This window comes from Canis aureus, chromosome 16, assembly GCF_053574225.1.
Source record: "Canis aureus isolate CA01 chromosome 16, VMU_Caureus_v.1.0, whole genome shotgun sequence".
Lineage (NCBI taxonomy): Eukaryota > Metazoa > Chordata > Mammalia > Carnivora > Canidae > Canis > Canis aureus.
In genome coordinates this window covers 18,514,408-18,542,314 of record NC_135626.1, presented here as the reverse complement: position 1 = coordinate 18,542,314, position 27,907 = coordinate 18,514,408, and the positions used below count along the sequence as shown (strand labels likewise).

The 27,907-nt window shown below is 51.8% G+C and overlaps 2 protein-coding genes across 2 annotated transcripts; one reads left to right on the top strand and one right to left on the bottom strand.

Annotated features, from left to right (window-relative positions):
• Window positions 1-58: 58 nt before the first annotated feature.
• On the top strand, window positions 59-24,192 carry SARM1 (sterile alpha and TIR motif containing 1). The gene is made up of 9 exons (XM_077852043.1): window positions 59-884; window positions 6,119-6,737; window positions 7,872-8,084; window positions 8,339-8,430; window positions 8,521-8,756; window positions 11,058-11,160; window positions 11,237-11,426; window positions 16,933-17,054; window positions 17,137-24,192. Exons 1-9 carry the CDS (start codon window positions 415-417, stop codon window positions 17,264-17,266), a joined length of 2,175 nt encoding a protein of 724 aa, XP_077708169.1. The 5' UTR covers window positions 59-414; the 3' UTR covers window positions 17,267-24,192.
• On the bottom strand, window positions 16,345-27,899 carry SLC46A1 (solute carrier family 46 member 1). The gene is made up of 5 exons (XM_077852044.1): window positions 27,654-27,899; window positions 26,245-27,097; window positions 23,578-23,661; window positions 21,770-21,926; window positions 16,345-21,250 (listed from the first exon to the last, which is right to left on the bottom strand). Exons 1-5 carry the CDS (start codon window positions 27,879-27,881, stop codon window positions 21,193-21,195), a joined length of 1,380 nt encoding a protein of 459 aa, XP_077708170.1. The 5' UTR covers window positions 27,882-27,899; the 3' UTR covers window positions 16,345-21,192.
• Window positions 27,900-27,907: the final 8 nt, after the last annotated feature.

Sequence of the window (27,907 nt, the reverse complement as noted above, 5' to 3'; positions counted from 1 at the left end):
CAGGCCTGGGGGCGAGGCGGGGCGGGGCGGGGGGTCCCACGTGACCGAGAGGCGGGGTGTCAGCTCCCCTGCGGCTTCTCAGGGGCGGGGCTGCTGCAGATCCACACTGGGCCGGAGCCCGGCTTTGTTCTTCTCACAGGCGTCTGGGTCCATCCCTCGCAGCCCCCTCGCTCCTCCGCCCACCCCCTGCCTCCGGGCCGCTTCCCTTTACCCAAAAGCTCCGTCCGGGATCCTGCCCTCGCCCCTCCCCCCAACTTCTGGCCGGCGCCCTGCCCGGTGGGCCGCCTCCTCTCCCTCCCTGCCTCCTGCACCATCTTTTCCCTGGTCCTCTGTCCTGCCCCCTTTGCCCAAGTCCCGGGTCGCCCGCCCGGTCCCGCCCCCCGGACCCGGGATGTCCCCCGCAGCCCCGCGCCCATGGTCCTGACGCTGCTCCTTTCCGCCTACAAGCTGTGCCGCTTCTTCACCATGTCGGGCCCGCGGCCGGGCGCTGAGCGGCTAGCGGTGCCGGGGCCGGACGGGGGCGGCGGCGCGGGCCCGTGGTGGGCCGCGGGCGGCCGGGGGCCCCGCGAGGTGTCGCCCGGCGCGGCCGCTGAGGTGCAGGGCGCCCTGGAGCGCGCGATGCCGGAGCTGCAGCAGGCGCTGTCCGCGCTGAAGCAGGCGGGGGGCGCGCGGGCCGTGGGCGCCGGCCTGGCCGAGGTCTTCCAGCTGGTGGAGGAGGCCTGGCTGCTGCCGGCCGTGGGCCGGGAGGTAGCCCAGGGTCTGTGCGATGCCATCCGCCTGGACGGCGGCCTGGACCTGCTGCTGCGACTGCTGCAGGCGCCGGAGCTGGAGACGCGCGTGCAGGCCGCCCGCCTGCTGGAGCAGATCCTGGTGGCCGAGAACCGGTGAGGTCCTGGTGCTCACGGGCTGAGGGGAGAGCGGGGGTGCTGCGGGGGCAGCAGGGGCGGTCGGCAGCCTGGGTCTCTCCTGCGACTCGCACTGTGCGCTTTCGCGCCTCACCGCATCAAATCCCAAATCCCTATACTACACCCCTGTTGGGGATCAGCGTGTCCATTTTACAAGTGAGGAAAACAAGGCTTGGGAAAGTTTCATGACTTGCCCAGAGTCACAGCACAGTGAACTGGTGGTGCAGCCAGGATTCACTCCCAGAGCTGGTGGGGGTAAGTAATTAGGGGGAGGAAGAATGTAGCAGGACAGGAATTTGTCCCTGGTTATGAGGATGGACCCGGGATCCTACTGCCAATGGCCCCTAAACCCACAGACCACCTCCGCACAGGCCTGGGTGCCCTTCCAAGCTACCTTTTCTCTGCCACTGAGAAAGGAAGAGAACACAATGCTTAGGAAATGGGACAGGAGGAGGGGCAATGATCACTGAAATGAGTGCTGACCTGAGGGTTACTTGCCCCTTTGTGTCACCCTCAGTCCACCTCCTGCTTCCTCCTCCTTCATTTTGGCCCAGGTTACAGGCCAGACATGATCTCATTCTGCAGCTACTAGTGGGGAATGGAAGGTTTTCAGTGGGATGAATGGGTGAGAGAAGAGGAATCAGGTGAGGAGCTAGGCAGGAGCCAGAGTATGTGTTCTCCGTCCCTTCCCCACATAGTGCCAAGATGGAGTAAGGGGGTGGGGTCCAACTGGGGCCTGGCTGCCCCTCTCTTGCCTGCCTTTTGAGATCTCCCCTGAAATATGAGGACCCTTGCCTTCACTTTCTCTCATCTCTGATGCCAGAGCAGACCAAACTCTCACAAGTCTCGTGCTGAATTCTCTGGCCCCTTAGGTTTAGAAGGGTTTGGGAAGGGTCACTTTCAATTCATGCTTCTCTCACAAGTATGGGCATGGGTGAGGGATGCTTTTCTTGCCATTTTCAAGTATTAAAAAATAGCCTTGTGGGTGGTGGAAATGATACAACTGTCAAAAATGCATGAATGAGGCCGTTTAAATTCAGAGAGCAAGTTAGGGTTCTGCTTGCCCAGCAAGTCATTAATCTCCCATCTAACATCAATCATCAGACATTTGCAGGGCTGGCAAACAGAGTGGGCCCTCACTGGAAGCAGTGGGCACAGGGTGGCGGTGGACTCTGTAGGCCTGGTATGTAGGGCGTGGCAGTTAGAGTGCTTGGAGAAGGGGTGCAGCCAACACCCCCGGAAGAGGAGGGCTGCAGGTTGCAAACCGCACTGATATTTTTCAAGGTTGAAAATAACAATACTCAGCTGATTTAGAATTACTGAGGAAAGAGTCACAGTAACAATTGTCCCCGGCCTCATGAAACAATGTGCTGTCACTGACAGCACTTCAGGACCAAGGACAGAGCCCAGCAAGTCCCGTGGCCATCAAAATTTTTCTGAAGGCAAATCTCCTCTCCCTCTGGCCAAGGCTGGAAGGGAGAGAAGGGAGGTCACACATTGAGAATTCGTGTTTATTAAATCTTGCCCTTCCTTCATCAGCCAATCTCATCTTAAAGAAAGTTCCTCCTCCGTGCACCCACTCCTTTTCCCATTTCCTTCCTCCCAGGGTGCTACTACACCCTCTGCCCAGGAGCCTAGGTCACAGCATCCCTCACCCCCAAATGCCAAGAGAAGTCCAACAGGGTAGGACCCTTGAACTTGGTCTCATGACACCCAGTGAGGGCCCCATGAAACTACTAGCCTTTGAAATTTACAGCCCAGCCCCATCAGGAGACCATAATTAGGTTAAATGGTTTAACTCAGATTAAATGGCTTTCCCAGAAATACACAGTGAATAAGTGGAGGAAACATATTAAAAACAAACAAACACCGGAAAGCTATTGCATGTAAATTCAAAACGTGCAAAGGTACAAAAAAAGATACACACTTAAGAATTATTTTTTCCTACCCAGACCCCCTCCCCGGATGCAAACCAGCAAAACAGGTTTCTTGCACAGTGTGTCCTTCCAGAGAAATTCTATGCATACAAGGATTTTACACATAAATGTGTAATATATATATATATATATATATATATATATATATATATATATATATTTGTGTGTATAATTTCCCCTCTCCTTCGGAGCTGGGATTTGAACCCAGATTCATAGCCTCTGAGGCTGCAGAACCTGGGAGCTGAGTTTATAGTTCTCAAAACAAGCACACAGTTCAATTTCTGTGAATGTGCCAAGTACATAGGGAAAGGGGATGGCTGGGGGTGAAGAGACTTAGAGTAAGTCCTCTTAAAAAACAAAAACAGGGGCACCTGGATGGCTCAGCTGGTTAAGTGTCTGCCTTTGGCTCAGATTGTGATCCCAGGGTTGTAGGACTGAGTCCCACATCAGGTTCCCTCGCAGGGAGCCTGCTTCTCCCTCTGCCTATGTCTCTACCTCTCTCTGTGTGTCTCTCATGAATAAATAAAATTTTTAAAATCTTAAAAACAAAACAAATAAATACAGACAGGTGCAGGTTCAGACTCCAGCTATGCCTCTTACCAGCCGTGTAACTCTGAGCATGTCGTGTAACCTCTCTGAGCTTTGGCTTTCTTGTTGGTAAAAGAAACAAGTGAGTGATTAGAACCCATCTGTTCTTTTGGGAATGACTTTGGGGAAGCTCAGTGATCGGCTCAGGCAAAGTTGTGCCATGTTATGGGGTCACCTGGGACCTGCAGTAGACACAAAATCACAAGCACTGTGGTCACTGTGATGCTCACTGGGCAGGGACTCCATGACTGGCTGAGTCTCTTAACTCTTTGGGAGTAATGTTAGCTATGGAGGACATCATTTGTGGAGGTCAGGAAGACAGAAAACTTTCTCCTCTGCCTGAAGTGAGGCAATTCTCCTGCCTGCTCTGCTGGCATCCAGGGTCCCTCCCTTGGACCTTTCCCCCCTATAGCAGTCAGAGTGTTTCCTAAAACCCTTTCAAGAGCAGGTCACTCCCCTTCCTGAAGCCTCTCAATGGCTCCTCATTTGCCATCAAGATAAAGTACAACTGCCTGGAGAGGGCTCAGAAGGCCCTTGGGACCCTTTCCATACTCTCCCCTTGAACCTCCACCTCAACTCATACTCTCCACCTCTCCACCTCCACCTAGAAATAGCTTCATTTCAGCATGGCTAAGGTGGGGACAGGTCCCCAAGTGCAACCAGCTCTCAGATATCTCCAAACCTTTGCATACATCTGTGCCTAGAATACAATCTCCACAATCTCCCCTTCTCCTCTTCATTAATGTCCCATCATCTTTCCAAATTAATGCCATAGGCACCCTTTCAATATAATTAATGTGTATTTCCTATATCTGTGTCCTAGTAAAATCTTTATTCTTATTTTGTGTGTATGTATTTTTAATTCACACAAATGGTGCTGTGTTATATAGTACATTCCAGTTCATACTTTCACCCACTCAGATTTACATGTTTAAGATTCTTCATGTAAAAAAAAAAAAAAGATTCTGCATGTGCTATGATATCATCTGTTCAGTCACTTGTAACTGTTCCATAGTCCTCCAGAGTGGGTGCTTGCCCATGTTACCTCTCCACTCTCCCAGGCTTGACAGCAGACTGCCACCGTCTTCCCCCACCACAAACAACCCTGCAATGAACAGCCTTTTCCACATCCTTTTGTGGATCTGTGACAATTTTGTTGGGATGCAAACTCAAAAGCCCCAGTTTCTGGCTCATAGGGTCCATATCTCTTTAACTTTACCCACACATCCCAGTCTCCTTTCCAAATTGACTACCCCAGGCATGTACCCACCACCCACAGAGCTTCGGGGTGTTCATGGCCCCACACCTCGCCAACCTTCTTCTTTTTTTCTTTTTAAGATTTTATTTATTTATTCATGAGAGGCACACAGAGAGAGGCAGAGACATAGGCAGAGAGAGAAGCAGGATCCTTGCAGTCCAATGCAAGACTCAATCCCAGGACCCGGGATCACACCCTGAGCCAAAGGCAGATGTTCAGCCACTGAGCCACCCAGGTGTCCCACCTTGCCAACCTTCTATGTTACCCAGATTCTGCTTTTTGCCTATCCAATAGGTGTAAAGTGATAGCTGATTTAATTCTCACTTCTCCGATTACTGATGAGTTAGAGCATCTCTTTATTTAACACTTTCAATTTCCTCTTTTGTAAATTGCCATTTATATCCTTTGCCATTCCCTATTGAATTTGCTGCCTTTTTCTTGTTGATTTGAATATGTATGTGTTCTATATATGAATCCTTGTTGATTTTTATATTTTTCTTCGTTGGTTTTAAACATTGCAAATATCTCTGGCTGGCTGTCCATTCCTCAAACATGGCAAGCTCACCAGCCCTCAGGGCTTTTGTTCTTGCTGTTTGTTCTGCCTTTTATGCTCTCCTCCCAGACACTTGTAGGCAGGAGTCTCTTGATATTGAACTCTCAGATGTTACCTCCTCCACCCAGGCACTGTCCATTATATCACCTGGGTTTGCTAGCATTATAGCCATATCACTCTTGTTCTGGTCACTCGTTGTTCACATGCTTATTGTCTCCACATTAGCTGTGTATACGTTCAGGCACCTGTACTCACTGTTCAGCTTCAGCCCCCAGCACAGTGTCTGGCACACAGTAGTTCCTCAATAAAAATCTGTTGAGTGAGTAAACGCACCCCAATCACACAGCATGGACTGAAGAGAGGTTTGAGGGCAAGGCTAAGAGTGGTGTACTTCAAAGTGATACTTCAAATGATGAAAAGAAGTTAACATTTAGTGAGTCTTCCCCATCTGCCAGGCACTGTGGGGAACACTTTACATGGATTATCCCGTTCTTTCTCATAATGACCCTATGGGGGTAGGTATTCCTTTTATTTATGAAATGCAGAACTGAGGTAGAAAAATAAAGGAAGGCATTCAAGGTCCTACAGCTTTCTAGAAAAAAAAACCAGGACCCAGGGGATCTTCTCCAGAGTTAGGATTCTTAACCACAACACACACTGTGGGGAGGAGGCAGCGATAAGGGAGGAAACAGGTGTGGCCAGGTTGGAGCATCCTTATAATCAGAGAAATCTGGTCCTTCCAGGAGGATAATGCTCTCGGTCATGTCCTATATGACACTAGTGAGGCCAGAGAGGTCAAATGACCGGGGCGGGGGTGTGAGCCAACTTCCCGAGGACACCGCCACTGCATCGTCCCTGTCCCATTTTCTTTCTGCAGGGACCGCGTGGCGCGCATCGGGTTGGGCGTGATCCTGAACTTGGCAAAAGAGCGCGAGCCGGTGGAGCTGGCGCGGAGCGTTGCAGGCATCTTGGAGCATATGTTCAAGCACTCGGAGGAGACGTGCCAGCGGCTGGTGTCGGCAGGAGGACTGGACGCGGTGCTGTACTGGTGCCGCCGCACGGACCCCGCGCTGCTCCGCCACTGCGCGCTGGCGCTGGGCAACTGCGCGCTGCACGGGGGCCAGGCGGCGCAGCGGCGCATGGTGGAGAAGCGCGCCGCAGAGTGGCTCTTCCCGCTCGCCTTCTCCAAAGAGGACGAGCTGCTGCGGCTGCACGCCTGCCTGGCGGTGGCGGTGCTGGCAACCAACAAGGAGGTGGAGCGCGAGGTGGAGCGCTCGGGCACGCTGGCGCTTGTGGAGCCGCTCGTGGCCTCCCTGGACCCCGGCCGCTTTGCTCGCTGCCTGGTGGATGCCAGTGACACCAGGCAGGGCCGCGGGCCCGACGACCTGCAGCGCCTCGTGCCGCTACTCGACTCGTCCCGCATGGAGGCGCAGTGCATCGGGGCTTTCTATCTCTGTGCTGAGGCTGCCATCAAGAGCTTGCAGGGCAAGACCAAGGTGGGTGTGAGGTCAGGCGGGTACGGGGGGGGGGGGGGTTAGACAGCGTCTGGGAAGGCTTCCCAGAGGAAGTGGCATTCAACTGGGACTTGAAGTACACATAAGGGTTAGGTGAAGCACGGAGAAGGATGAGAGACCAGTCACTGACCTTGAAGGCAAGACCAAGGGTTTTAAGCAGGGAACACGAGTTTTACAAAGATTACCGTGGCTACCATGGGGAGATGGAATTAGCAAGGGTGACGGTGGAGGCAAGGGGGCCAGATAGGAGGCCACGGCAGGGGGACAGTTGGGAAGGTGGGCTGGAGCATGACAGCCGAAGAAGAGAAAAGCAGATGGATCCCAGGGGTGTTGAACAAACAGAATTAGGATTTGGTGGGTGGTTGGATGAAGAAAAGGGAAGAGCTGGGCAGCCCAGGTGGCTCAGCGGTTTAGTGCCGCCTTCAGCCCAGGGCATGATCCTGGAGACCAGGGATTGAGACGAGACCCATGTCGGGCTCCCTGCATGGAGCCTGCTTCTCCCTCTGCCTGTGTCTCTGCCTCTTTCTCTCTCTGTGTCTCTCATGAATAAACAAATAAAATCTTAAAAAAAAAAAAAAAAGATTTCAGCTTAACATTTAGTGGACATTGCATTATCAACTAACAGTGGCATTTAGAGTACAAGGCCTAATTGGAGGTATGAGCCAAGCTGTGGGTAAATCAAACCAGGCTGCATGGAGGGGGTGCCAATCAACTTGGATTCCACTAGGATTCCCACAAGCAGGCTGGTGAACTAAAGGTCTGGGAACACCATGACTGGGCCCAGAGGTAAGAGAGCCTTGGTGGGTGGGTGTCGGCCAAGTGTGGGCTGGAGAAAGGGGGGGTGAGCTGAGAATGGTGGGCAGGGGGTGCACTGTGCCAGGCCAGGCTCAGAGTTCATCCTAGGGAGATGGAAGCTGTTAGAGGCAGGCATGAGGTCCAGAGTTGAGCGAGTTTCAGGAGGGGAATTCGCAGAGCTACCTGACTTACTGGGTGACGGCAGGGCCAAGGCTGATGATAGGAGTTTCCGCGCTGAGAAGAGGGGGGGGAGGGACTGGGCACGTTTGGGGATGGCTGTGAGCTGGTGGCCCCAGACACCCCCTCTCCGCCCCTCCCTAGGTATTCAGCGACATCGGAGCCATCCAGAGCCTGAAACGCCTGGTTTCCTACTCCACCAATGGCACCACGTCGGCGCTGGCCAAGCGCGCGCTGCGCCTGCTGGGCGAGGAGGTGCCGCGGCCCATCCTGCCCTGCGTGGCCAGCTGGAAGGAGGCCGAGGTCCAGACGTGGCTCCAGCAGATCGGCTTCTCCCACTACTGCGAGAGCTTCCGGGTAAAGCTGCGCGTCCCGGGGGCGTGCGGCCGCTAGGGGCGCCCTGCGCAAGACAACAGCGCCCCCTTGCGGCCCCCACGCCCGCGGCGCCGCGCGTGGCTTGGGGGATGGGAGCCTGGCCTCAGCCGCTTTCTGGGTCGCTCGGCTCTAACCTGGGTCCCGTCGCCATCTCCAGTTCCCTTCCCTTGCATCTTATGCTTGGGCTCCAAGGGCTGAAGGGGAGAGCCCTTCCTCACATCCGACCCCTCCCCCAGGAGCAGCAGGTAGATGGTGACCTGCTTCTGCGGCTCACGGAGGAGGAGCTCCAGACCGACCTGGGCATGAAATCAGGCATCACCCGCAAAAGGTAAGGAGCCTCCTGCCCGCCAGCCCTGGCCCTCTGCCCCTGGTCAGTCCCAGGTCGGGACCTCAGCGTCCTTCTTTCCCCCCGTGGTAGATTCTTTAGGGAGCTCACGGAGCTCAAGACCTTCGCCAGCTACGCCACGTGCGACCGCAGCAACCTGGCTGACTGGCTGGGCAGCCTGGACCCGCGCTTCCGCCAGTATACGTACGGCCTGGTCAGCTGCGGCCTGGACCGCTCCCTGCTGCACCGCGTGTCCGAGCAGCAGCTGCTGGAGGACTGCGGCATCCGCCTGGGCGTGCACCGCGCCCGCATCCTCTCGGCCGCCAGAGGTCAGCCTGCCCAGCCGGGACCCCACCCCTAGTCTAGCCCCAGCCCTGGGAGGACTTCCGAGCCTCACTGCGGTCGGTTTGAGCACAGACGCTGTGCCAGACTGGATTCTGAGGATGCAAAGATGAGTATGTTGCCCTCAAGAAGTTCCCAGTCTGAGCTGAGGAGGAGGGTGGAAGTGAGACAGGTACATGAACACGTAGTTGACCACGGCAGGAGGCACCCCCAGGATTCCAGTGCCAGCTGACAGGAAGCGCAGCTTCCCTGTCACCCAGGTCTGGGCATTTACAGGATGCCCAACCAGGTCTTGAAGGATGTATTGGGGAGGGGCGTGCAGCAGGAAGAGCAACCAGACAAAAGGAGCAGTAAGTATATGCAGATGTGGAGGTGAGGCAGCCAGGAGGGGATAGGGGTGGGAAGACACCTAGGGGTGGGGGGCTTGTGCGATTAGCCAGCAGCTTACAAAGTATGGATTCTGGAAGTGCTTTAGGGAGGTCACCAGGGTGGAATGGATTCTAGGGCTCTAGCAACCATTTTTATTTACTAACTTATTTTAATTTGCTAATTTACTATTTAGCTAATATTTGTCATCAATTACTATATGTATTAAGTTTTAAACATTATCTCATTAATATTTATATCCATTCTATGCAGTGGGTGTTAATTTTTTAAATCAACTTTAAATTTATTTTATTTTATTATTTTATTATTTATTTACTTTGAGACAGGTGAAAGCAAACGAGAAGGGAGGAGCAGAGAGAGAGAGAGAGAGAGAAATTTAAGCAGCCTCCATATCCATCCTGGAGTTTGACTCAGGGCTCACTCAGTCTCATGACTCTGAGATCATGACCTGAGCGGAAATCAAGAGTTGGACACTTAACTGAGCCACCCAGGCACCCCTCTATACTTATACTCTACTTTTTGAAAATGTTTAAGTAATAAAAGAGGTATAACTTAACTTAAAAGTGTCTCATATGAAGAGTTTTGAAAAATGCATACGTGTGTAACTGCCATCATAATCCCAGATAAAGAATATTTCCATCAAGGGTGTTAATTTTAAGCATGATGAAACTAAGTTTTAAGAATTTAAATACATTTCCCAAAGTTATGCCTTGGGAGATCCCAAATACATATCCCAAATCCATTAAATAACAGAACTGGGATTTGAAACTCTGTCTTCCTGCTTCATAAATAGACAAATGCTATCTGTGAGTGTTAAGTCTGAAGATTATATGAGGATGGTCTTTTCATTCATCCATTCATTCAACAAGTTCAAAGCAGATCAGCTTTTATTATTTTCACATTGCAGCTCCCAATAAAACCTCAGTATTTCATTTTTTAAAATCAGGGAGGTCCTGGGGCACCTGGGTGGCTCAATTGGTTAAGTGTCTAACTCTCGGTTTTGCCACAGGTCGTGATCTCGCAAGCCTGAGTTTGAGCCTCGTGTTGGGCTTTGCGCTCAGCTCAGAGTCTGCTTCAGATTCTCTCTCCATCCTGCTCACTCTCTTTCTCTCTCTCAAATAAATAAAATCTAAATAAATAAATAAATAAATAAATAAATAAATGAAAACCAGGGAGGTCTTACTGCAAAAAGAACTTACAAATCCCTTGTATAGGAAGTAGAGGGAGCATGTACATTTTTAAAGTGGAAACAGGGATCCACTGAGACTTGGATTTTAGAAAGACCCCTCTGGTTGCTGTGCAAACAGATTGGACTGGGCAAGTATGGATTTGGGGAGATCACGGAGAAGGCTGAGTCGGGGGTCTGGTCCTGGGGCTGGAGTTCAGAATGTTTAGTAGGAAGAATCCAGAGCATGGAGTCAGGTGTCGTGAAGGTCTGTCTGTTCTTTTCACTGCTATATCCCAAGCACAAAGGATAGTGCCTGGCACACGGTAAATACTTCGTAAATATTTGTTGAATGGATGAATGGATGAATGAAAGGTAGGGGTTTAGGACAATATCCAGGTTCCAACTGTGGTAGGAACTGGGAAGGAAGTGGCCAAGGGAGGATTTGGGATATGTTGGGTTTATAGTGTCCCCATGCAGGTTTGGAGCTCTGGAGAGAGGGCTGGAGGTGCAGATACATGTCCCTAAAACACAATGCCTGCCTCCTGAAAGGGACCCACCAATAGTAGGCAGTCTTCCTGTAGGCCCAGCTCTCTATCTCAATGACCCTATTTCAAACAAGCCACCCTACCTGGGCTGGACTGGGCTAAGAAGGCTGAGTGGGCAGAGAATGATGTACCTGAGGGTGAGTGATGAGGAGGGGTGACCCTTACCACACTGTCACCTTCTGCTTCAGAAATGCTGCACTCTCCACTGCCCTGCACTGGCTGTAAGCCCAGTGGGGACATCCCAGATGTCTTCATCAGCTACCGCCGGAACTCGGGTTCCCAGCTGGCCAGGTAAGAAGGGACAGGCAGGCGGGCAGCCTGGGAGCTAGGGGCCAGGCCAGGGCAGTGACACAGGACCTCTTCTCAGCCTCCTAAAGGTACACCTGCAGCTGCACGGCTTCAGTGTCTTCATTGATGTGGAGAAGCTGGAAGCAGGCAAGTTCGAGGACAAACTCATCCAGAGTGTCATGGGTGCCCGCAACTTCGTGCTGGTACTGTCAGCTGGGGCACTGGACAAATGCAAGCAGGACCATGACTGCAAGGACTGGGTGCACAAGGTAGGTGCTGGCCTCTGTGGTCCCATTCCTCCTCATCTGCACTCCCCAGCAACCTCTGTGGCCCAGCTGCAAGGCAGGAGCCACAGCTCGGACTGTAACTGGTCTTTAGTGGGTCAGTAAGGCTCTCACGATTCTCATTCAGAAAACGGGGATAACTTGCCTGTCTTATTCACCTTGTGGGATTGTTGTGAGGGCTCAAGAAGGAGGAAAATGTTTTGGCAAATAACCTCTGTGGGGGAAGAGGGGCAAGAGAGCCTAGTGACTGGCACAGTAGAATCTCAAAGGATGCAAAGCTGTGAGTTTGAATCCTGGCTCTGGTCTTAGGTAAGTTATGCAATCAAGATGAGCTTCATGTTTGTTACTGTGAAGTGGGACGCCTATTGTCCCTAACCTCCTAGGATGTTGTTACAAAAATTAAAAAGAGCTGAAATTTGTCAAGTCCTTAGCAGAATGCCTAGTTCTGTAGTAATTGCTCTATAATGGCAGCAATTATTATTGGAATTATTATGAGTGCTTACCACTGTTTAATTAATGCCATTGGATCTTCAGTGCCTGGCACACAGTAGAAACTTACCAAATACTCGTAGAATGGACAGATGGATGGATGGATGGATGGATCCATATCACATCTACAGTTTATTAATTATTAGTGAGTAGGGGTTGAGCTGAGGGATACAACAGTCATCTAAGATGGAGCCTTTGTCCCGAAGGAGCTAAGGAGACAAGAATAGGCCCAGAAAGGCTAGATCATATATGCATTGGTGTCAATGCTGAGCTAGGTAGGTAAAGCTCTTACTTGCCATAGGAGTACGGAGAAGGGAGAGAATATTCAGGGCTGGAATAACCAGGGAAGGCTTCATGAAGGAGGCAGAACATGAGAAGATTCTTAAGAATTTAGGTAAGTGGAAGAGAAGGCATCCCAGGCAGGGCAACTGCATGAGCAAAGAACAAAGTGGGGATGAGGAAGGTGCATCATTAGTAATTTCTTTTAGATGAAAAAACTGAGGCTCAGAGACGTAGAACACTTTTTCCCATGGCCACGCTGGCGTAGAAATCGGAAAAGCTAGGCTGTGAACTCCATCTTTCTGATTCCAAAGCCCATGCTCTTTCCCAGCACCTGACCGCGTTCCATGGCACAGATCTGAGGGACTTTGAGGGCACGTGGGAGGATAGGATTCAGCTAACACCAGAAATGATCGTCTGCATCTCTTCCCACCTCCACGTTTAATGATGTCATGTTGGTAGCTTGAAATCAGCCCTGGTGGGAGTATTTACACAAAGGAAATTGATAAATACTACAAATTAGGGTTTTATTTGTTTGGTTGTGTCTCTCCCCCCTGCCCCGCCCCTGATTGTTATTTGTTAAACATTTGCCAGCATGCCACTGGCTGGATAAGAACTATGGAACCAGGGGTGCCTGGGTGGTTCAGTCATGTAAGCATCTGACTTGATTTCGGCTCAGGTCGTGATCTCAGAGTTGTGAGACGGAGCCCCAAGTCGGGCTCTGCACTGAATATGGAGCCTGCTTAAGATTCTCTCCCTTGGGGATCCCTGGGTGGCTCAGCGGTTTGGTGCCTGCCTTTGGCCCGGGGCGCGATCCTGGAGTCCCGGGATCAAGTCCCGCATCGGGCTCCTGGCATGGAGCCTGTTTCTCCCTCTGCCTGTGTCTCTGCCTCTCTCTCTCTCTATCATGAATAAATAAATAAACAAATCTTTTTTTTTAAACAAATCTTTAAAAATAAAAAGATTCTCTCCCTCTTCCTCAGCCCCTCCTTCCCACTCTCTCCCCTTCTAAAAAACTATAGAACCAGTTTGCAGAGTGTCTAAAAGCTGGGAGAACACTTGTGTTTAAAGCCCTGGGAAAAGGGATCCCGCAAGGGCAGTGAGGCCAGGACAGCAGGTGTAGGGAGAAGGTTCTGACACCAGAGTGCATCCATCCTGACAGTGGGGAGGAGGATCAGGCCCTGGAAGCCATGTTTTTAGGGGCTGAGTACTGGGCTTGGTTGGTGTTGGGCCAAAGAGACATCTGAAGGATCATGGTTGGTGGCTCAGAGCAGGTGGCAGGATAAACAGAGGGGTATCTGAGCTCCATATGAGATCAGACCTTGCTGTGTTCACTCCGTATCCCTGATGGCTACAACCATGCATGGCAGGAAGTAGGCTCTTGAAGAGTTTATGGAATACTTAAACCATGATCAATCAAACAGATGAAGCTGAGATAACTGGGGAAACCATACGTGTCCACCAGGTTTACCAGGTCAGAACACTTGACTGCAATCAAGTGTTTGTTCTTAACCTGCAGGATGACCTTGAATAAGCCATTCTTCCTCTCTTGGCCAGACTCTGAATCTGTGCAATGAGCAGTGTGCTGTCTTTGGTTCTGTGTAATTCTGGGTAAGACAAATGTCTAAAGGCTCTCAGATAAATTTCTGCAGGGTCAGAATTCATACCAGTTCCCAGCAGAGAGGCAGAGGGTGTGGTTGAAAGAGCCCTGGACTTGGAATCTGAAGGCATGATTCAGAAAACTGGCCCCTCCTGGGCTGGGCATTTGTGACCTGGTGGCAAGCCCCTTCCCCTCTCTGGGGTTCCTTCTTCTCATTCGTAAAATGAGAGGTTCCCTAAAAGCTAATCAAGATTGAAGTTATACAGGTTCTTTCCCCAGTAAGGCTCTGCTCCACAAGGGTGCTTGATACCCATCCCTGTCCCAGTGTACTGCATCGAGGCAGGAGGCAGGTGGGGTGGCAAGAACCTTTGCCTTGGACCAGTCCCAGAGGTTCCATCAGCCTTCCTTGGATGGTGTTAGTGCTTAATTGCCTCTGGTTTTAAAACTCCTTTCCCTGAAGCCACATTTAGTGGGTAATCAATATGGGAAACCACAAGTGAACTGCACTCAAGAAAGTCCAATCCCTGAGGCTTTTTTCCTCTTTGAAGGAAAAAACATTCAATAGGCACTTACCAGAGCACCCATTAATAGTAAGTAATATCGTCAGAACAACCTTGTAAGCGAGGTTTATTATCCCCCTTTACAGAGGAGGAAATAATAACACCTATTAGTTATTATTAAGCACACACTACATGCTGGGCACTGCTCTAACCACTTGCCACAGGACGTAGCAGGTATCTCCCCAACAGAAGAGAAAACAGAAGCTGTGAGGGCCTGTTTGCCTCAGGCCACAAAGCCTATGTCAGAGTTGATGTGAACCCCAATCTCATGATTCTAGAGTGCAGCCCCTAACTGCTATGCTATATTTTCTCTCTCATTTATTCATCCACCCATCCATCCATCTATTCATTCATTCCAACCATCCAGCCATGCATTAAGTATTTGGCAAGGACTATGGGCAAGGCTTTGTGAAAGATGCTGAGATACAAGATAGGTAAAAACCAGACATGATCCCTTATGTCTGGTGAAGACAGATATTAAGTAAATTGTTCATTGCTTAAGTTTGCCACTGTAGCATGTGCTGAAGAGTTTATGAGAGCCTATAATAGGGAGATCATGCCTGGTCAGAGAAGGGAGGAGAGACTTCCTGGGAAAGTATGGCTTAAGCTCCAATTAGAGAAATGAGTAGGCATTAGTTAGGTGAGGAAGCAGGGAAAAGAGCATGTGCACAGGGCTTGTGTAGGGAAGGAGGATGGCAAATCTAAGGGCCTGAAAGGTCTGTGATCCGGAGAACGGTGCAGGGGTGGAGTGTAGAGAAGGAGTTGTGGCCAACCACTCAGAGCCTTCAAACCACAATAAGGAGTTTTAATTTTATTCTAAGAGCCATGTAAAGTCTTGAAGAGTTTTAAGTAGGGGGTGACATGATCAGATTTGCATTTTGTATGGAACAGCCAGGTGAAAGGGCAATGTGGAGAACAAGTTAGAGGGAGCACAATGGAGGAGAGACCTGGTAGGAACAAAGATGGAGGGTTGGAGCAGCACAGTGGCAGGATGGAAGAAGAGAAAAAGTGGGTAGATTTGAGGGATCCCTGGGTGGCGCAGCGGTTTGGCGCCTGCCTTTGGCCCAGGGTGCGATCCTGGAGACCCGGGATCGAATCCCACGTCAGGCTCCCGGGGCATGGAGCCTGCTTCTCCCTCTGCCTGTGTCTCTGCCTCTCTCTCTCTCTCTGTGACTATCATAAATAAATAAAAATTTATAAAAAAAAAAAAAAGTGGGTAGATTTGAGAAACAAGGACAATTGGTGGGGCTGGTGATGGATCAGTTTGGATGGAGAGGATGAGGTTTTTCTTCTGATACCAAATTGTGTTTTTCCCAACACCAACAACCAATTCTCCAATTTGCCAACACCAACTGGGTGTCCCACAATTCAGTTCTTTTTTAAAAAATGCTTTTAGATTTATTTATTTGAGGGAGAGTGTGAGTGTGAGCAGAGGGAGGGGCAGAGGGAGAAGCAGACTCCTCGCTGAGCAGGGAGCCTGACACGGGGCTCAATCTCACGACCTTGAGATCATGACCTGAGCTGAAACCAACAGTACGACGCTTAACCTCAGACATCCTCAGTTCAGTTCTGATACTGACTTACGAAGAGCAAGTATCAGACTCCAGAGGGTTTTGTGGTTTTTTTTTTAAAGATTTTTCATTTTTTCACGAAAGACAGAAAGAAGCGAGACACAGGCAGAGGGAGAGAAGTAGGCTCCCTGCGAGGAGCTCGATGCGGGGCTCAATCCCAGATCCCAGGATCACGCCCTGAGCCAAAGGCAGATGCTCAACCGCTGAGCCGTCCAGGTGTCCCAGACTCCAAAGGGTTAAGGGCTCAATCCCACATGTCTGCCCTCACTTCAGTTGAAAGCCCTAGGTTCCCAGGCTACCCAAACTTCTGACTTGGCTACCAGTTCAGGAGCTCCCATGATATACAGATCCCTCCCCCGCCAGTTCAATAATTTGCTAGAATGACATGCAGAACTCAGAACACATTTAACTATTACTGGTTTATTGTCGAGCATGTAACTCAGAAACATTTGAATGTAAAAGATGCATAGGGCAAGGTATGGGGTGTGGGGGGCACAGGCAGGAAGGCACAAAGCTCCCATGCCCTCTCCAGCCACCCTCCCAACACCTAGATGTGCTCACCAACCCACCCCCTCCTTGGGAGATTTTATGGAGGTTTCGTTATGGAGGCATGATTTAGTCATTGGCCACTGGTGAGTGAACTCCCTCTCCAGCCCCTCTCCCATCCTGGAAGGAGTGCATCTGTGAATGTATGAGGGGTACTTAAAAGTTCCAACCTTTTCATCATGGCTTGGCCTTCCTGGCAACCAGCCCTCACCTGGAAGCTACCTGGGCACCCCCATCCCCAACCTCCAGTCATCCAGAAATTCCCTGTTTCAGGAGCTCTATGCCAAGGACCTGGGGCAAAGATCAAATATTTGGTTATTATACCACAAGGAGTAAGGAAGAAGTCAAGGTGGACTTCAGCACCAACACCCCTCCCAATGTCTGCCTGGCCCCAGGGTCCCTAGATCGGAACCCATGTCTCATCCTCTCCTCTTTTCTTTCTGCAGGAGATTGTGACTGCTTTGAGCTGCGGCAAGAACATTGTGCCGGTCATCGATGGCTTCGAGTGGCCAGAGCCCCAGGACCTGCCTGAGGACATGCAGGCTGTGCTCACCTTCAACGGCATCAAGTGAGGAGAGGGGTGGGTACACAGCCCTCAGCCAGCAGCATCCTCTGCCGGCCCCCTAACCCACCAGCCTCTGTGCCCACAGGTGGTCCCATGAGTACCAGGAGGCCACAATTGAGAAGATCATCCGCTTCCTGCAGGGCCGCTCCTCCCGGGACTCATCTGCAGGCTCTGACACCAGTTTGGAGGGTGCTGTACTCATGGGCCCAACTTAACCAGTCCTTGGTTCCCAAGGCCTGTTGTGACCCCCATTTCCATCGTCCTTCCCGAAGAAGCAGCTCCTCAAACTGGTCTCTCTCAACTGCAACAGCCTGGGCCCTTCTCAGAAAATGGCTGTCACTCTGCCCCCACCCTCATGGCCCACCTCAAACCCAGCCTCCTCGGTGTCTGGAAAGGGAAGGGAAGGGAAGGGAAGGGAAGGCAGGCATTGAGGGTGGTAAGGGCCAGACCTCCCTAGTCTCTGCCACGAGGTTCTCTATCTCAGGTGTGGGAGAGACTCTGGAGGTTGAGACTACACACACTATACCCACCTACCTCGTGCCCGCCCTGTCAGCAGCCAGCTTGGCTAGGGGGAAGGCAGGCAGCCTCTGACAAGAGTTAGGGCAATGCCCACCCCCCTGGGCTAAGCAAAGGGCTGAGGCCTAGCAGCCAGCTGGAGGTGGGGGTTCAGTGATGGCTCTCCACCTAGATGGTGCCTGGCTTCTGGGATCACCACTTCCTGCCACCCCGTGGCCTTGACCTGTAACCACTCACTGTCCTTAGCTGGTCTGGTCCCAAGTCCCCTCCCAGCCTTCCCGAGGTGCAGTCCTCTTACCACACCCGGGGTCAGGGTGGGGCTAAGCCAGCCCTCACTCTGGCTGGTCTGCAGCTGTGGTCAGCTTTGCTGCACTCACTGGTGCAAGGGAGCTGCCTGCTTGGGTCTGGGCCTGCTTGGGTCTCGCCAGGCAGCTAGCTACCCTACCCATGCCTTGTTGCTGTGCCTCAGTCCCTGCTGGCCAGGCTCAGCTGGCTTCCCCAGCCAACCCCTCCCTACCCACCTGCTCAGGGGATGGCCAGGAGAGGCAGCCCCTGCCTCGTGGCACAGCAGTCGGCTGGACAGCCTGTAGCAACACACGGGAAGAGGCGGTACTCTGAAGAAGGGTGGGGGGCTCATTGGAATCCCCTGGGAATTTTCCTAAAACTGCATTCAGGAGACCTGGGCAGGGCCTAGGTTTCTGCATTTCTCACAAAATCCCAGGTGAGTGGATGCAGATGGTTAAGGAATGACACTTCAACTAGCGAGGCTCTAAAACACAAATCCCTCACAAATCTTTGCCATTTCCCCCGACATCCCACACCATAGTTTCTGCCATCACCTGAGCAACCCAACCCATATTTTCTCCATTTTACAGAGAAGGAACTGAATGACATGACATTTCAGTAGAGTCAGCCCCAGGATCCAGACCCGGCCTTCTGGTGCTCAGTCCACTGCCTGTCCTGAGAATCCTCCTGGAGGCTGTGCCCTGGGCAGGGCTGTCACTCTACTGACAGCTCGCTTCTCCTCTGCCCCAAGGGTCTGGCAGTGGGGGACAGGTTTTCACACACAAAATAGGCTGGCCCAAAAGCTATGCAGAAGTAAAGCAAGAACATCCCTCTGCCCCTTTCTCCACTAGGTGGGAGAGCAAGAAGGTCTCCTCCTTCCAGTAAACCCGGGCTTCAGCTAACAGGATCAGCTGGAACCCTCCCTTACCTCCCCTCCTCACACCTCAGGCTGGCTCGGCTTTCAGAGCCACCCCCCACAAGTGCTAGCCAGGTCACTCGTAGCTCTTGAGCCACATCATCAGAGGATCAGAGGTCTCACTCCAGGCTTGGGACTCCTTTTCTGCTCCCTATCCTGCCGAAGATACACTTTAGCCCATCCTGGCCCCCGCCACTCTTGACCCTGCTTCCTTCATGCCACAACAGTGCCCACCAGTGCCAGGCCCTGGATGTGGTCGTGACTGAAGTGGCCTAGACACTGCCCTCATAGAGCAGAGAAAGTAACAATACAATGGGATGAGTACCCTCCAGGGGAAGCTTTCTCTTTGTCCCTGATCAGTCTCACTCCCTCGTGAGGCGCCCCAGGCAGCATTCTGGGAGGTTGCCAGGCCGTGTCTTCTGTTCATACACCTTCTCTTGCTGCCCCTTCCTGCCTCTGGGGAATCAGAGCCCAGCCTCCAACCTCACCAGAGCAGCCGAGGTGATGGGGTGATGGCCCTCACCTCAGCCGGGCCAGTGTGCCATGACAGACTGCCCAGGTTATAGCCAGGGCAGGCACCTTAACCGTCACCTTGCACCCAGGCCTGGCCCCACAGGGCTGGTCCTGAACCTGAGCTGAGAAACAGCCTTTCCCCACAAAGCCTGCTCTGACATTGGTCTGCTGGGTCAGGGTTTTCTACTTGGCTGGGGTGTAGATGCTGCTTCTAGTGAGGGCTGTCAGCTAGGTCCCTACCTACCTCACCTCGCCCATCCCCCGGGACCAAGGACTGCTCAGGGATACTCTGAGATCAAGAAGTCCAGCTCCAACTCATTCCTTCTCCCCTGCCCAGGAAGAGAGGCATCTCATTCTAAAATGTATGAGGTGAGAAGGGGCTCAGAACATCATCTAACCCAGTGTTTCCTAACTTGTCCACCTGTGACCAGACAATTCATGGGCGCTGTTTATCTAGCCCTTCATAGAAGGGCTTGCTCAAGGTCACAAGCAAGCCAGAGGCAGTGCCTAGAGTATAGCCCAGGCCTGAGGCCAGCCCAGAAACTTTCCCTGACTCCTCACTGCCTCATGCTGAGACAAGACAGTGGAAGGCCCTCTCCTTGCTTTGGTCTCCCAATGACAGAGACATTGACCCTGGTCTGCCCTGCACCACTCCATTTCACTGGTGTGATTTTCAGGGCAGGTGAGAGGAGGGTAGCCAGGAGCCGAACCCTGTTGGCCAATTCATGTTTGCAGTCAAGTGCCACCTGACTTGGGTCTCTGTGGGGGCTTACAGCCCTCATCAAAGCAGGTGCCTAAATACTGATTCCAGTTCTTTTTTGTTTGTTTGTTTTGTTTTTTTTTGTTTTTTGTTTTTCTGATTCCAGTTCTGCCTTTCAGCTGGTGGGCCAGGCTTTCCCAACACCCTGGAGAAGGGCCCTTGAATCAGTCAGGCCCATCTCCAGGTTCCCATTGACCTAAAGATGCACAAAAGATGGTCTCAGCACACAGCCCTGCCGAAATATGTGGCAATTGGAGTGCTAGAGAGTTGAGTAGTAACAGACTGATCCTGCTTGGGCTAGTGTAGCTGGGTAGACCAGTAAGGTGCCTTCGGGGAACGGATCTCTGACTGACCCTCAGGAATGGCCTCTGCCCTAAATCTCTCCGCTGGCCAGATGCCAGCCTGGCAACCCCACAGCACCACCCTCTCTCCTAGCCCAGTAGCTCAGAAGAGAATGAGCAGTCAGATGCCCAGCATCATCCCATGGTAGTTCAGGGGGCTGCTGCCCAGCCCAGAAGCTTACTGCTATCTGACCTATAGTGGGCAGACTGGGAACAGGAAAGCAGGGGGCCCCATAGCCCAATGCCTCGGGGGCCAGAAGGTTCACTTCAGTGTGATTATATGAATTTATTGTGATTGGCACTGCTAAGCCCAGAGGATGGATTTCCCAGCCAGAGACAGCAGCACCTCTCTCCAGAGGGCACCCAGCCCCTCCCATAGCCTTCCCCCCAGAACCATATCCATCACTGAGGAGTGACTGGTGGCTGCACACCAGAAACAACCCTGTGAGCTGTGCAGTCTGGGTTGAAGCTATCAACCCTTCTGCTTCAACTGGTCCCTGAGGTGCCCTTCCAACAGGACCTCTCCTCTCCCCTGAAGGGTTCTACGTGACTGATGGTATAAAGGGTAAATGGACCCCTGTTTCACAATGGCGGCCCCACTGTCTCCTGGAGTAGGACTGTCTGCATTATAATTCTAGATTAGAGTCTTAGGCTGGCACAGCTGTCTGGTTTGACCACTTTGTCCAAGGTAGACACTTGCCCTTGGAAAGGAGGTGCCCATGCTGCTGCGGGTTGGGATCCAGATGTATACTTTCAGATGGTTAGTGTTCACTTTGTTCCCTTTGCCCTCTGTCCTCCAGGCCAGGCCGATCAGGGGCTCTGAGGAAACTGCTGGAATTCGGGATGAGGATTAGCCTTTTCCAGCACCCTGTGAAAGACCAGAAAAAGGGTTTGGTTTTGATCTGGGGAGACATCCTCAACTCTTAGAGATGTGACACAGGCTTTACTGGGTGGGCTGGGACAGGTATTCCCTCCCAAAGCTGAGAGGCGGAAGACAAGGCAATGTCCAGACACAGAGGGCTCTGGAAAGAAACTGAAGGCTACGGGGGAGGAAGTCAGGCTAGCCTCTGGCCTAGCCATAACTAGTAGGGGAAGCTCTCCCTGGCTTCCCTTTAGCATATTTCTGCCACCAGACTTCCATGTGCAAAACAGGAATAGAGGAGGGGAGCTAAGGGAGAGAACACAGCCTTGCCAGCAAACAATGTTAGCCAGACCCTTCCCCCGGCCCCTCTGCCTTGTCCTTGGGGAATGGTTCCCAGATGATTAGGCAGCCGTCCCTCAAGGGCAGAATCAGGGGGAATGGTTCCAGGAATGACTTGGGAGGAGAAGAAAGCAGAAAACTTTGGGATAAAGGATATTATAAGCATGGGTCAGAGCCCTGCATTACCCAATCAGAATGGCCGGGATGAAGAGGAGGCCAGCTCCCAGGAGGAAGGGGAACCCCTTCATGAAGTTCAAGGTGGCTGGGTAGAGTGAGTTGAAGATGCCAGAAGCCATCAGCATGGCCAAGCTATTGATGCAGGCCACCGAAGAAAAAAGAGCACCTGTAAAGACATAAACATCACACTTTGGGGTCTGAAAGACCTAGACTCAATCCCAGAACCCCTAGCTTGCAGCTGTGTTACCTGGGGCAAGTCACTTGGACTTGGAGTCTCACCTTCCTCAATGATAAATCCTACATCGTGTGTTGTGATAAGGATTCAATGACGTCATGCTTGGAAAGCAGTTGGCACAGAGGGGCTACAAAACTAATGGCTGTTATTAAATCTGTGTATTAAAAGTATATGTGATATCTTCTACCAAAAGCCCAGTATAATGGGTTTTGGTTTATCCCTTTTTGGAATCATCTCCTTTCTGGGATTAATTATAGGGTTAATTCCCATTAACTCATTATCCCAGATAATAAGTTCAAACACTTATCTATGTGATCACTCAGTAAGTTGCTTATCCTTCTGGGTTTCTATCCCCCTTCTATTAAACAAGGATAATACCTATTTCATAGATTGATAGCAAGATTAAATTCACATGGAAAGCATCCATCGCAGGCCCTGGCCACCTGGAGGTAGTAAGGGCTGCTCTTTTCTCCTGTTCCCCTTGGCATCTCTGGGTACAGTGAAAATGCTAGACAAAAAGCTTACTGAGTGAATGAATGAAGGTACATGGGTTCTGGGGGGCAAGGGAACGAACCCTTAGTTACATATAGCACCAGATCCTCCTTCCAGGGCAGATGGGGAAAAGTGGATGAGCTAGATATTTCCAGACTAGGGTATAAAAGACCCAAAGGTCCGAGAAGCTACTCCTTAGAGATATGCCAATAGAACTCAAATTTCGCAAAATGAGCAACACCCCAAAAGAAGTTGAGTTTGAACTCTGTCAGAGCGTCAGAGCTAGACAGAGCTCTTGTCAAGAGCAAACCACTCGGGCAGCCCCGGTGGTGCAGCGGTTTAGTGCCACCTGCATTGCAGGTGGTGTGATCCTGGAGACCGGGGATCGAGTCCCACGGTGTGATCCTGGAGACCGGGGATCGAGTCCCACGTCTGCTTCCTGCGTGGAGCCTGCTTCTCCCTCTGCCTCTTTCTGAATAAATAAATACATAAATCTTAAAAAAAAAGCAAACCATTCATGTTACAGAGGAACAAACAGGTACAGAGACAGAAAGGGACCTACTCAAGATCACACAGCCAGTGGGTGACACAGCCAGAACCCAAAACCATATCCCCAGACCTGCTGCTCTTAAAAACAGCTGGGTTTGCATCCTAGCTCCACCACTTACTGAGTGACCTTGGGTGACCTGATTTAACCTTCTGGGTCCCTGCTTCTTCATTGGTCACTTTGGGACAAGAAAATATCTAATGGTTGTTGCTTCCTCTGTGCTCTGCCACGAAACTGCCATCACCACATCTTTCTTACAGATGGAAAAGCTGAGGTCCGGAGAGAGTAAATCCCTGTGCTCAGGTTACCCAAAAGAACAAGTGTGCTCTGCTGACTGCAAATTCCAACCCTGTGATCTGAAAATCCAAGGCACTACGGTCCTCTGCCAGCCCTTGGCAATTTGACAGAAGTGCGTTGGTCTTGGCTACTAACTTCTCCAGGGTGGGAGGAAGGTAAACTGCCTCCCAACTCACAGCTGCCCTCTGCCCAGGTCAGGCAACACTGGGTATGAAGAACCAGATGGAGGCTGATCCTGGCACTCACCCTGCTCTGACTTGCCCACCAGCTTGGAGAGCTTGGCCCGGATGATGGGTGTAGTGACTAATGACAGGAACAGGAGCCCATACCCTGCAGAGAAAGAAACAAGAAAATGGAGTCAGGGGGAGGGATGCCTGAGCACCCTACATCGCAGAGCTCTTATACATATATACCCCATGGGGGACTTAGGTCGGACACAGGAAGAACTTCCTTATTGGTGAAGGAGTCCACCTTTCTCAAGGCTTGACCTACCTGCTACCTCTTTCATGGATGAATGCTTATTCCCCACCAATTATGTTCTTGTCAGAACAGCTCCCATAGTCCCAGCAGGCATCACCCACCCACCTTGCACGGAGAAGGTAGATGGCCTGGCACAGAAAACAAGCATGGGCTTTAGAGTCAGCCCGGAGTTCTAAACCTGACTCCGTTGCTTACTGTGTGGCCCTGGACATGACTGCTGTCTGTAAAAGCATAACAAAGCCTTCATCACAGGATGGTTCTGGGGTATAGGAGACTGAATAATGGCCCTCCTAAGATCAGGCCATAATCCCTGGAATTTGTAAATGTTTTTATTTGGAAAATGGATCTTTGAAGATGTGATTAAGTTAAGGATCTTGGGGGGGGGGGGAAAAAAAAAAAAGATGGGCAGCCCAGGTGACTCAGCATTTAGCGCCACCTTCAGCCCAAGGCGTGATCCTGGAAACCCGGGATCAAGTCCCACATCAGGCTCCCTGCATGGAGCCTGCTTCTCCCTCTGCCTGTGCCTCTGCCTCTCTCTCTCCCTCTGTGTCTCTCATGAATAAATAAATAAAATCTTAAAAAGAAAGTTAAGGATCCTGTGATGAGGTGATTTTCCTGAATACCAGATAGGCCCTAAAAGCAATCACACGAATCCTTAGAAGAGGGAAATGGAGGGAGATGTGAAAGACAAAACAGAGAAGGCACATAGAAGAGGAAAGGCCATGTCAGAGGCAGAGATTCAGGTGACGCAGCCACAAGTCATGGAATGCCGGCGGCCACCCAAAACCAGAAAAGGTGAGGAAAATTCCCTCCCAGAGCCTCCAAAGGGAGTGTGGCCCTGCTGACCCCTTGACTTCTGGCCTCCAAGACTGTGACAGAATAAATTTCCATTGTTTTAAGGCATCCCGGTTGTGATAATTTGTTACAATGGCACTAAGAAATGAGTACATGAGGTAAGTCTGAGGAAAGCACAAAATTAATGCAAGTTCCTTTTCCCTTTGCATTTGTTACTCACAGGCTTACAATGTTTCTTTTGTAACAATTTCTCTCCCTTGTGTGACTATTGCCTTCTAGAGGATGGTAGATCCTCCCAAGTGGGTATATGAGGCCACTCAGGGCCCCTTCAGGTGTCAGGCCCTCAAAAACCACTCTGCTGAGGCTCCTCAGAGTAATGACAGTGTCTTCATCATCTCTGCACCCCTGAGGGCATTGAGCCCAGCGGCGAGGCCATGGGAGATGCTGTGGGCAGGAGAGGAAGGTACTTGGTCCCCTTCAGCCTCACTCTCCAGGCAAGCAGCCAAGTTAAGAAATCCGCAATTACTGATGAACTGACTTTGTAAACAACATATTTTAGGACTCTATCAAAATTAATCTGTCCCTTTAAAAAAAGTTAACTTCCTCATTCCTAGCCACCCCTCTCCCACCAAAAGGAGGATGGGAAGGAAGAGGGGCAGGAGGAAAGAGAAGAGGGAGATGTGGAAGGAGGGGGGGGAGGAAGAGAAGTGAGGGGGAGGAGGAAGGGGAGGAGGGAGAAGAGATGGGAGGGAGAGAAGGGGATGAAGAAGAGGAAGGGGCACCTGGGTGGCTCAGTGGTTGAGTGTCTGTCTCCGGTTCAGGGTGTGATCCTGGGGTCCTGGGCTGGAATCCCACATCAGGCTCCCCATGGGGAGCCTGCTTCTCCCTCTCCCTATGTCTCTGCCTCTCTGTTTTTCTCATGAATAAATTTTTTAAAATCTTAAAAGAAGAAGAAGAAGAAGAAGAAGAAGAAGAAGAAGAAGAAGAAGAAGAAGAAGCAGCAGCAGCAGCAGCTGACCACGGATATTTGTGGTAGGGAAGGATATTTGTGGTAGGGCCTGTGATTCTTTTTTTTTTTTTTTTTAAAGATTTTCTTTATTATGAGAGACACAGAGAGAAGGCAGAGACACAGGCAGAGAGAAAAGCAGGCTCCATGCAGGGAGCCTGATGTGGGACTCAATCTGAACCCTAGGATCATGCCCTGAGCTGAAGGCTGATGCTCAGCCGCTGAGCAACCCAGGTGTCCCAGGCCTGTGATTCTTATCAGAGAAGTGAGTATTAAGGTATTAGTGGCATGGACTTTGTTTAAGAACACCATAAATATTGGCTGTGGGAGGCCAATGAGTGAAGTGATTAGTGTATGAGCCATACTTTTGTCTGCTGCTCTATCTTACTAATGATGTTTATAGTTGACAATGTGAATTAATTACAGAGGCTACTGAAGGTCTATCTCTTCCATTTAACAAAGATGGCATATTTTTATGAAGTTTCTTAGTTGTCTATCCTCCAGTGCAGGCAAGGAGCCTAACAATGTTTCTAGACACAGGCAGGAACCACGTTTAGTGGCAGTGAGTGCCTGACCCCCAATTTTCACCCAGCACCTTTGGGGCAAACTGTCCCTGAGCCGGCACATTTTACCTGTAAACATGAGAGGTGTGATGGTAGCGAATGCAAAGACCACCATCCCCAGAATGTTGAAGGCCAGGCCAATCTCGGCCACCCAGGTATCAGCCAGGCAGTGCTGCAAAAGCCGCAGGCCCACTAGGCTGGTGAGGTACGGGAGGTGCTGAGCTGCTGAACCATAGCCGACCAGCCTGGAGTCCCAGCAGAGGGGTTTGCTCAGCTCATAGAGGGTCAGGATGTCCTGAGCCCCAAAGTGCACAGTGATTACCATGAAGATGGCCAGTGAATACAGGGCTAAATGCTTCCTGGACTTCTCTGGGGCCGGAGTCATGTATAGCCAGACAATGGATCGGTGGTGACGGAGCGTGAAGAGCCGGGCAGGTGTCGGCTCCTTCACTGTCTCACCAAAGCATAATGCTGCATAGAAAGTCATGACTATCAACACGGCCAAGGCCAGCCAGAAGGGATTGGCATAACCCTGGGCCCGGAGCCAGTGGCCCCCCAGGAGGCTTGCCAGCATCCCTGCCACCCCGATGCATGCTTCCAGCAGGGCCATTCGCAAGGTGCGGCTGCGGTTGGAGCTGACATCTGCCACAGAGGCAAAGCTTGCTGCCAGAAGGCCATTGAAGTCCCCAAGGAGAGCACAAAGGATGCGGCCCAGCACGAAGTAGCCGACGTGGAGCTGCAGCTGGACGACGAAGATGGACACCACTGCCTGTAGCAACAGGCCCAGGGAGGCCAGCACCAGGAGGGGGCGGCGGCCCACGCAGTCACTCCAGGCACCCAGCAGGGTGGATGAGAAGAGCCCCACCAGGAAGCCGCCCAGGTTCATGTAGAGGGTCCAGTGGGAGGTAAGGGTCTCCACTTCCTGTGGGGACATGAATCTTACCAGGTGCTGTTCCTCACTATGGGTTGCCCACCCCGCAAACCGTCACTATCCTAGGAAATAATAGGGATGGGGGCTCTCTTTGGAGCCTCAAGAGAATCTTCGTAAAACTCTCAAAACCTGACCCTGGGGTACAGGGACTGGACCACGGCCCCATTCCCTGACCTTTACTCCTTTCTATTAACCCTCACGGCCCTGCTTTAACCTAGGGGATCCCTGGGTAGCTCAGCGGTTTGGTGCCTGCCTTTGGCCTGGGGCGCGATCCTGGAGACCCGGGATCGAGTCCCGCGTCGGGCTCCCTGCGTGGAGCCTGCTTCTCCCTCTGCCTGTGTCTCTGCCTCTGTCTGTCTATCAGGAATAAATAAATAAAATCTTAAAAAAAAAAAAACAACTATGGGAACTGGACGGTCCGGGAACCAACTTCGCTCTGCCCCGCCCACTACCCCAAACCAGCAGGCCCCGCCCCCCGGCGCCCCCACCCCCCGCCCTCCAGCCCCGGGCCCACCGCCCGCCCGCTGCGTGCTCCTCCCGCCGCTACCTTCATGACCGGGTCGGCGCTGTGGTTGCTGCAGCTGCCCCTGTCGCGGGTGCCATTGTAGCCGAGCTCGGCACTGAAGCGGTGCCACAAGTATTGCGTGGTGAGCGGGCCCTGCAGGACCAAAGCGAAGTTGGCCAGGAAGACGAGCGGCTCCACGGGGCCGCGGCACAGCGCGGCAGCCGAGCGGCGGACGCGGGCCTCGCCCGGGGGGCTCGGGCGCCCCTCCATGCGCGTGCGCGTCGGGGCCGGCGCGA

What these genes read in the sequence shown, in the direction of transcription:
- SARM1 (XM_077852043.1), top strand. Translation starts at nt 415, where the DNA reads ATGGTCCTGACGCTGCTCCTTTCCGCCTACAAGCTGTGCCGCTTCTTC. An exon ending in TCAGGCATCACCCGCAAAAG is followed by an intron (nt 8,431 to 8,520) that starts GTAAGGAGCCTC and finishes CCCCCGTGGTAG; the next exon opens with ATTCTTTAGGGAGCTCACGG. An exon ending in CATCCTCTCGGCCGCCAGAG is followed by an intron (nt 8,757 to 11,057) that starts GTCAGCCTGCCC and finishes CTTCTGCTTCAG; the next exon opens with AAATGCTGCACTCTCCACTG.
- SLC46A1 (XM_077852044.1), bottom strand. Translation starts at nt 27,881, where the DNA reads ATGGAGGGGCGCCCGAGCCCCCCGGGCGAGGCCCGCGTCCGCCGCTCG. An exon ending in GCGCCGACCCGGTCATGAAG is followed by an intron (nt 27,098 to 27,653) that starts GTAGCGGCGGGA and finishes ATGTCCCCACAG; the next exon opens with GAAGTGGAGACCCTTACCTC. An exon ending in ATCCCGGCCATTCTGATTGG is followed by an intron (nt 21,251 to 21,769) that starts GTAATGCAGGGC and finishes GGTCTTTCACAG; the next exon opens with GGTGCTGGAAAAGGCTAATC.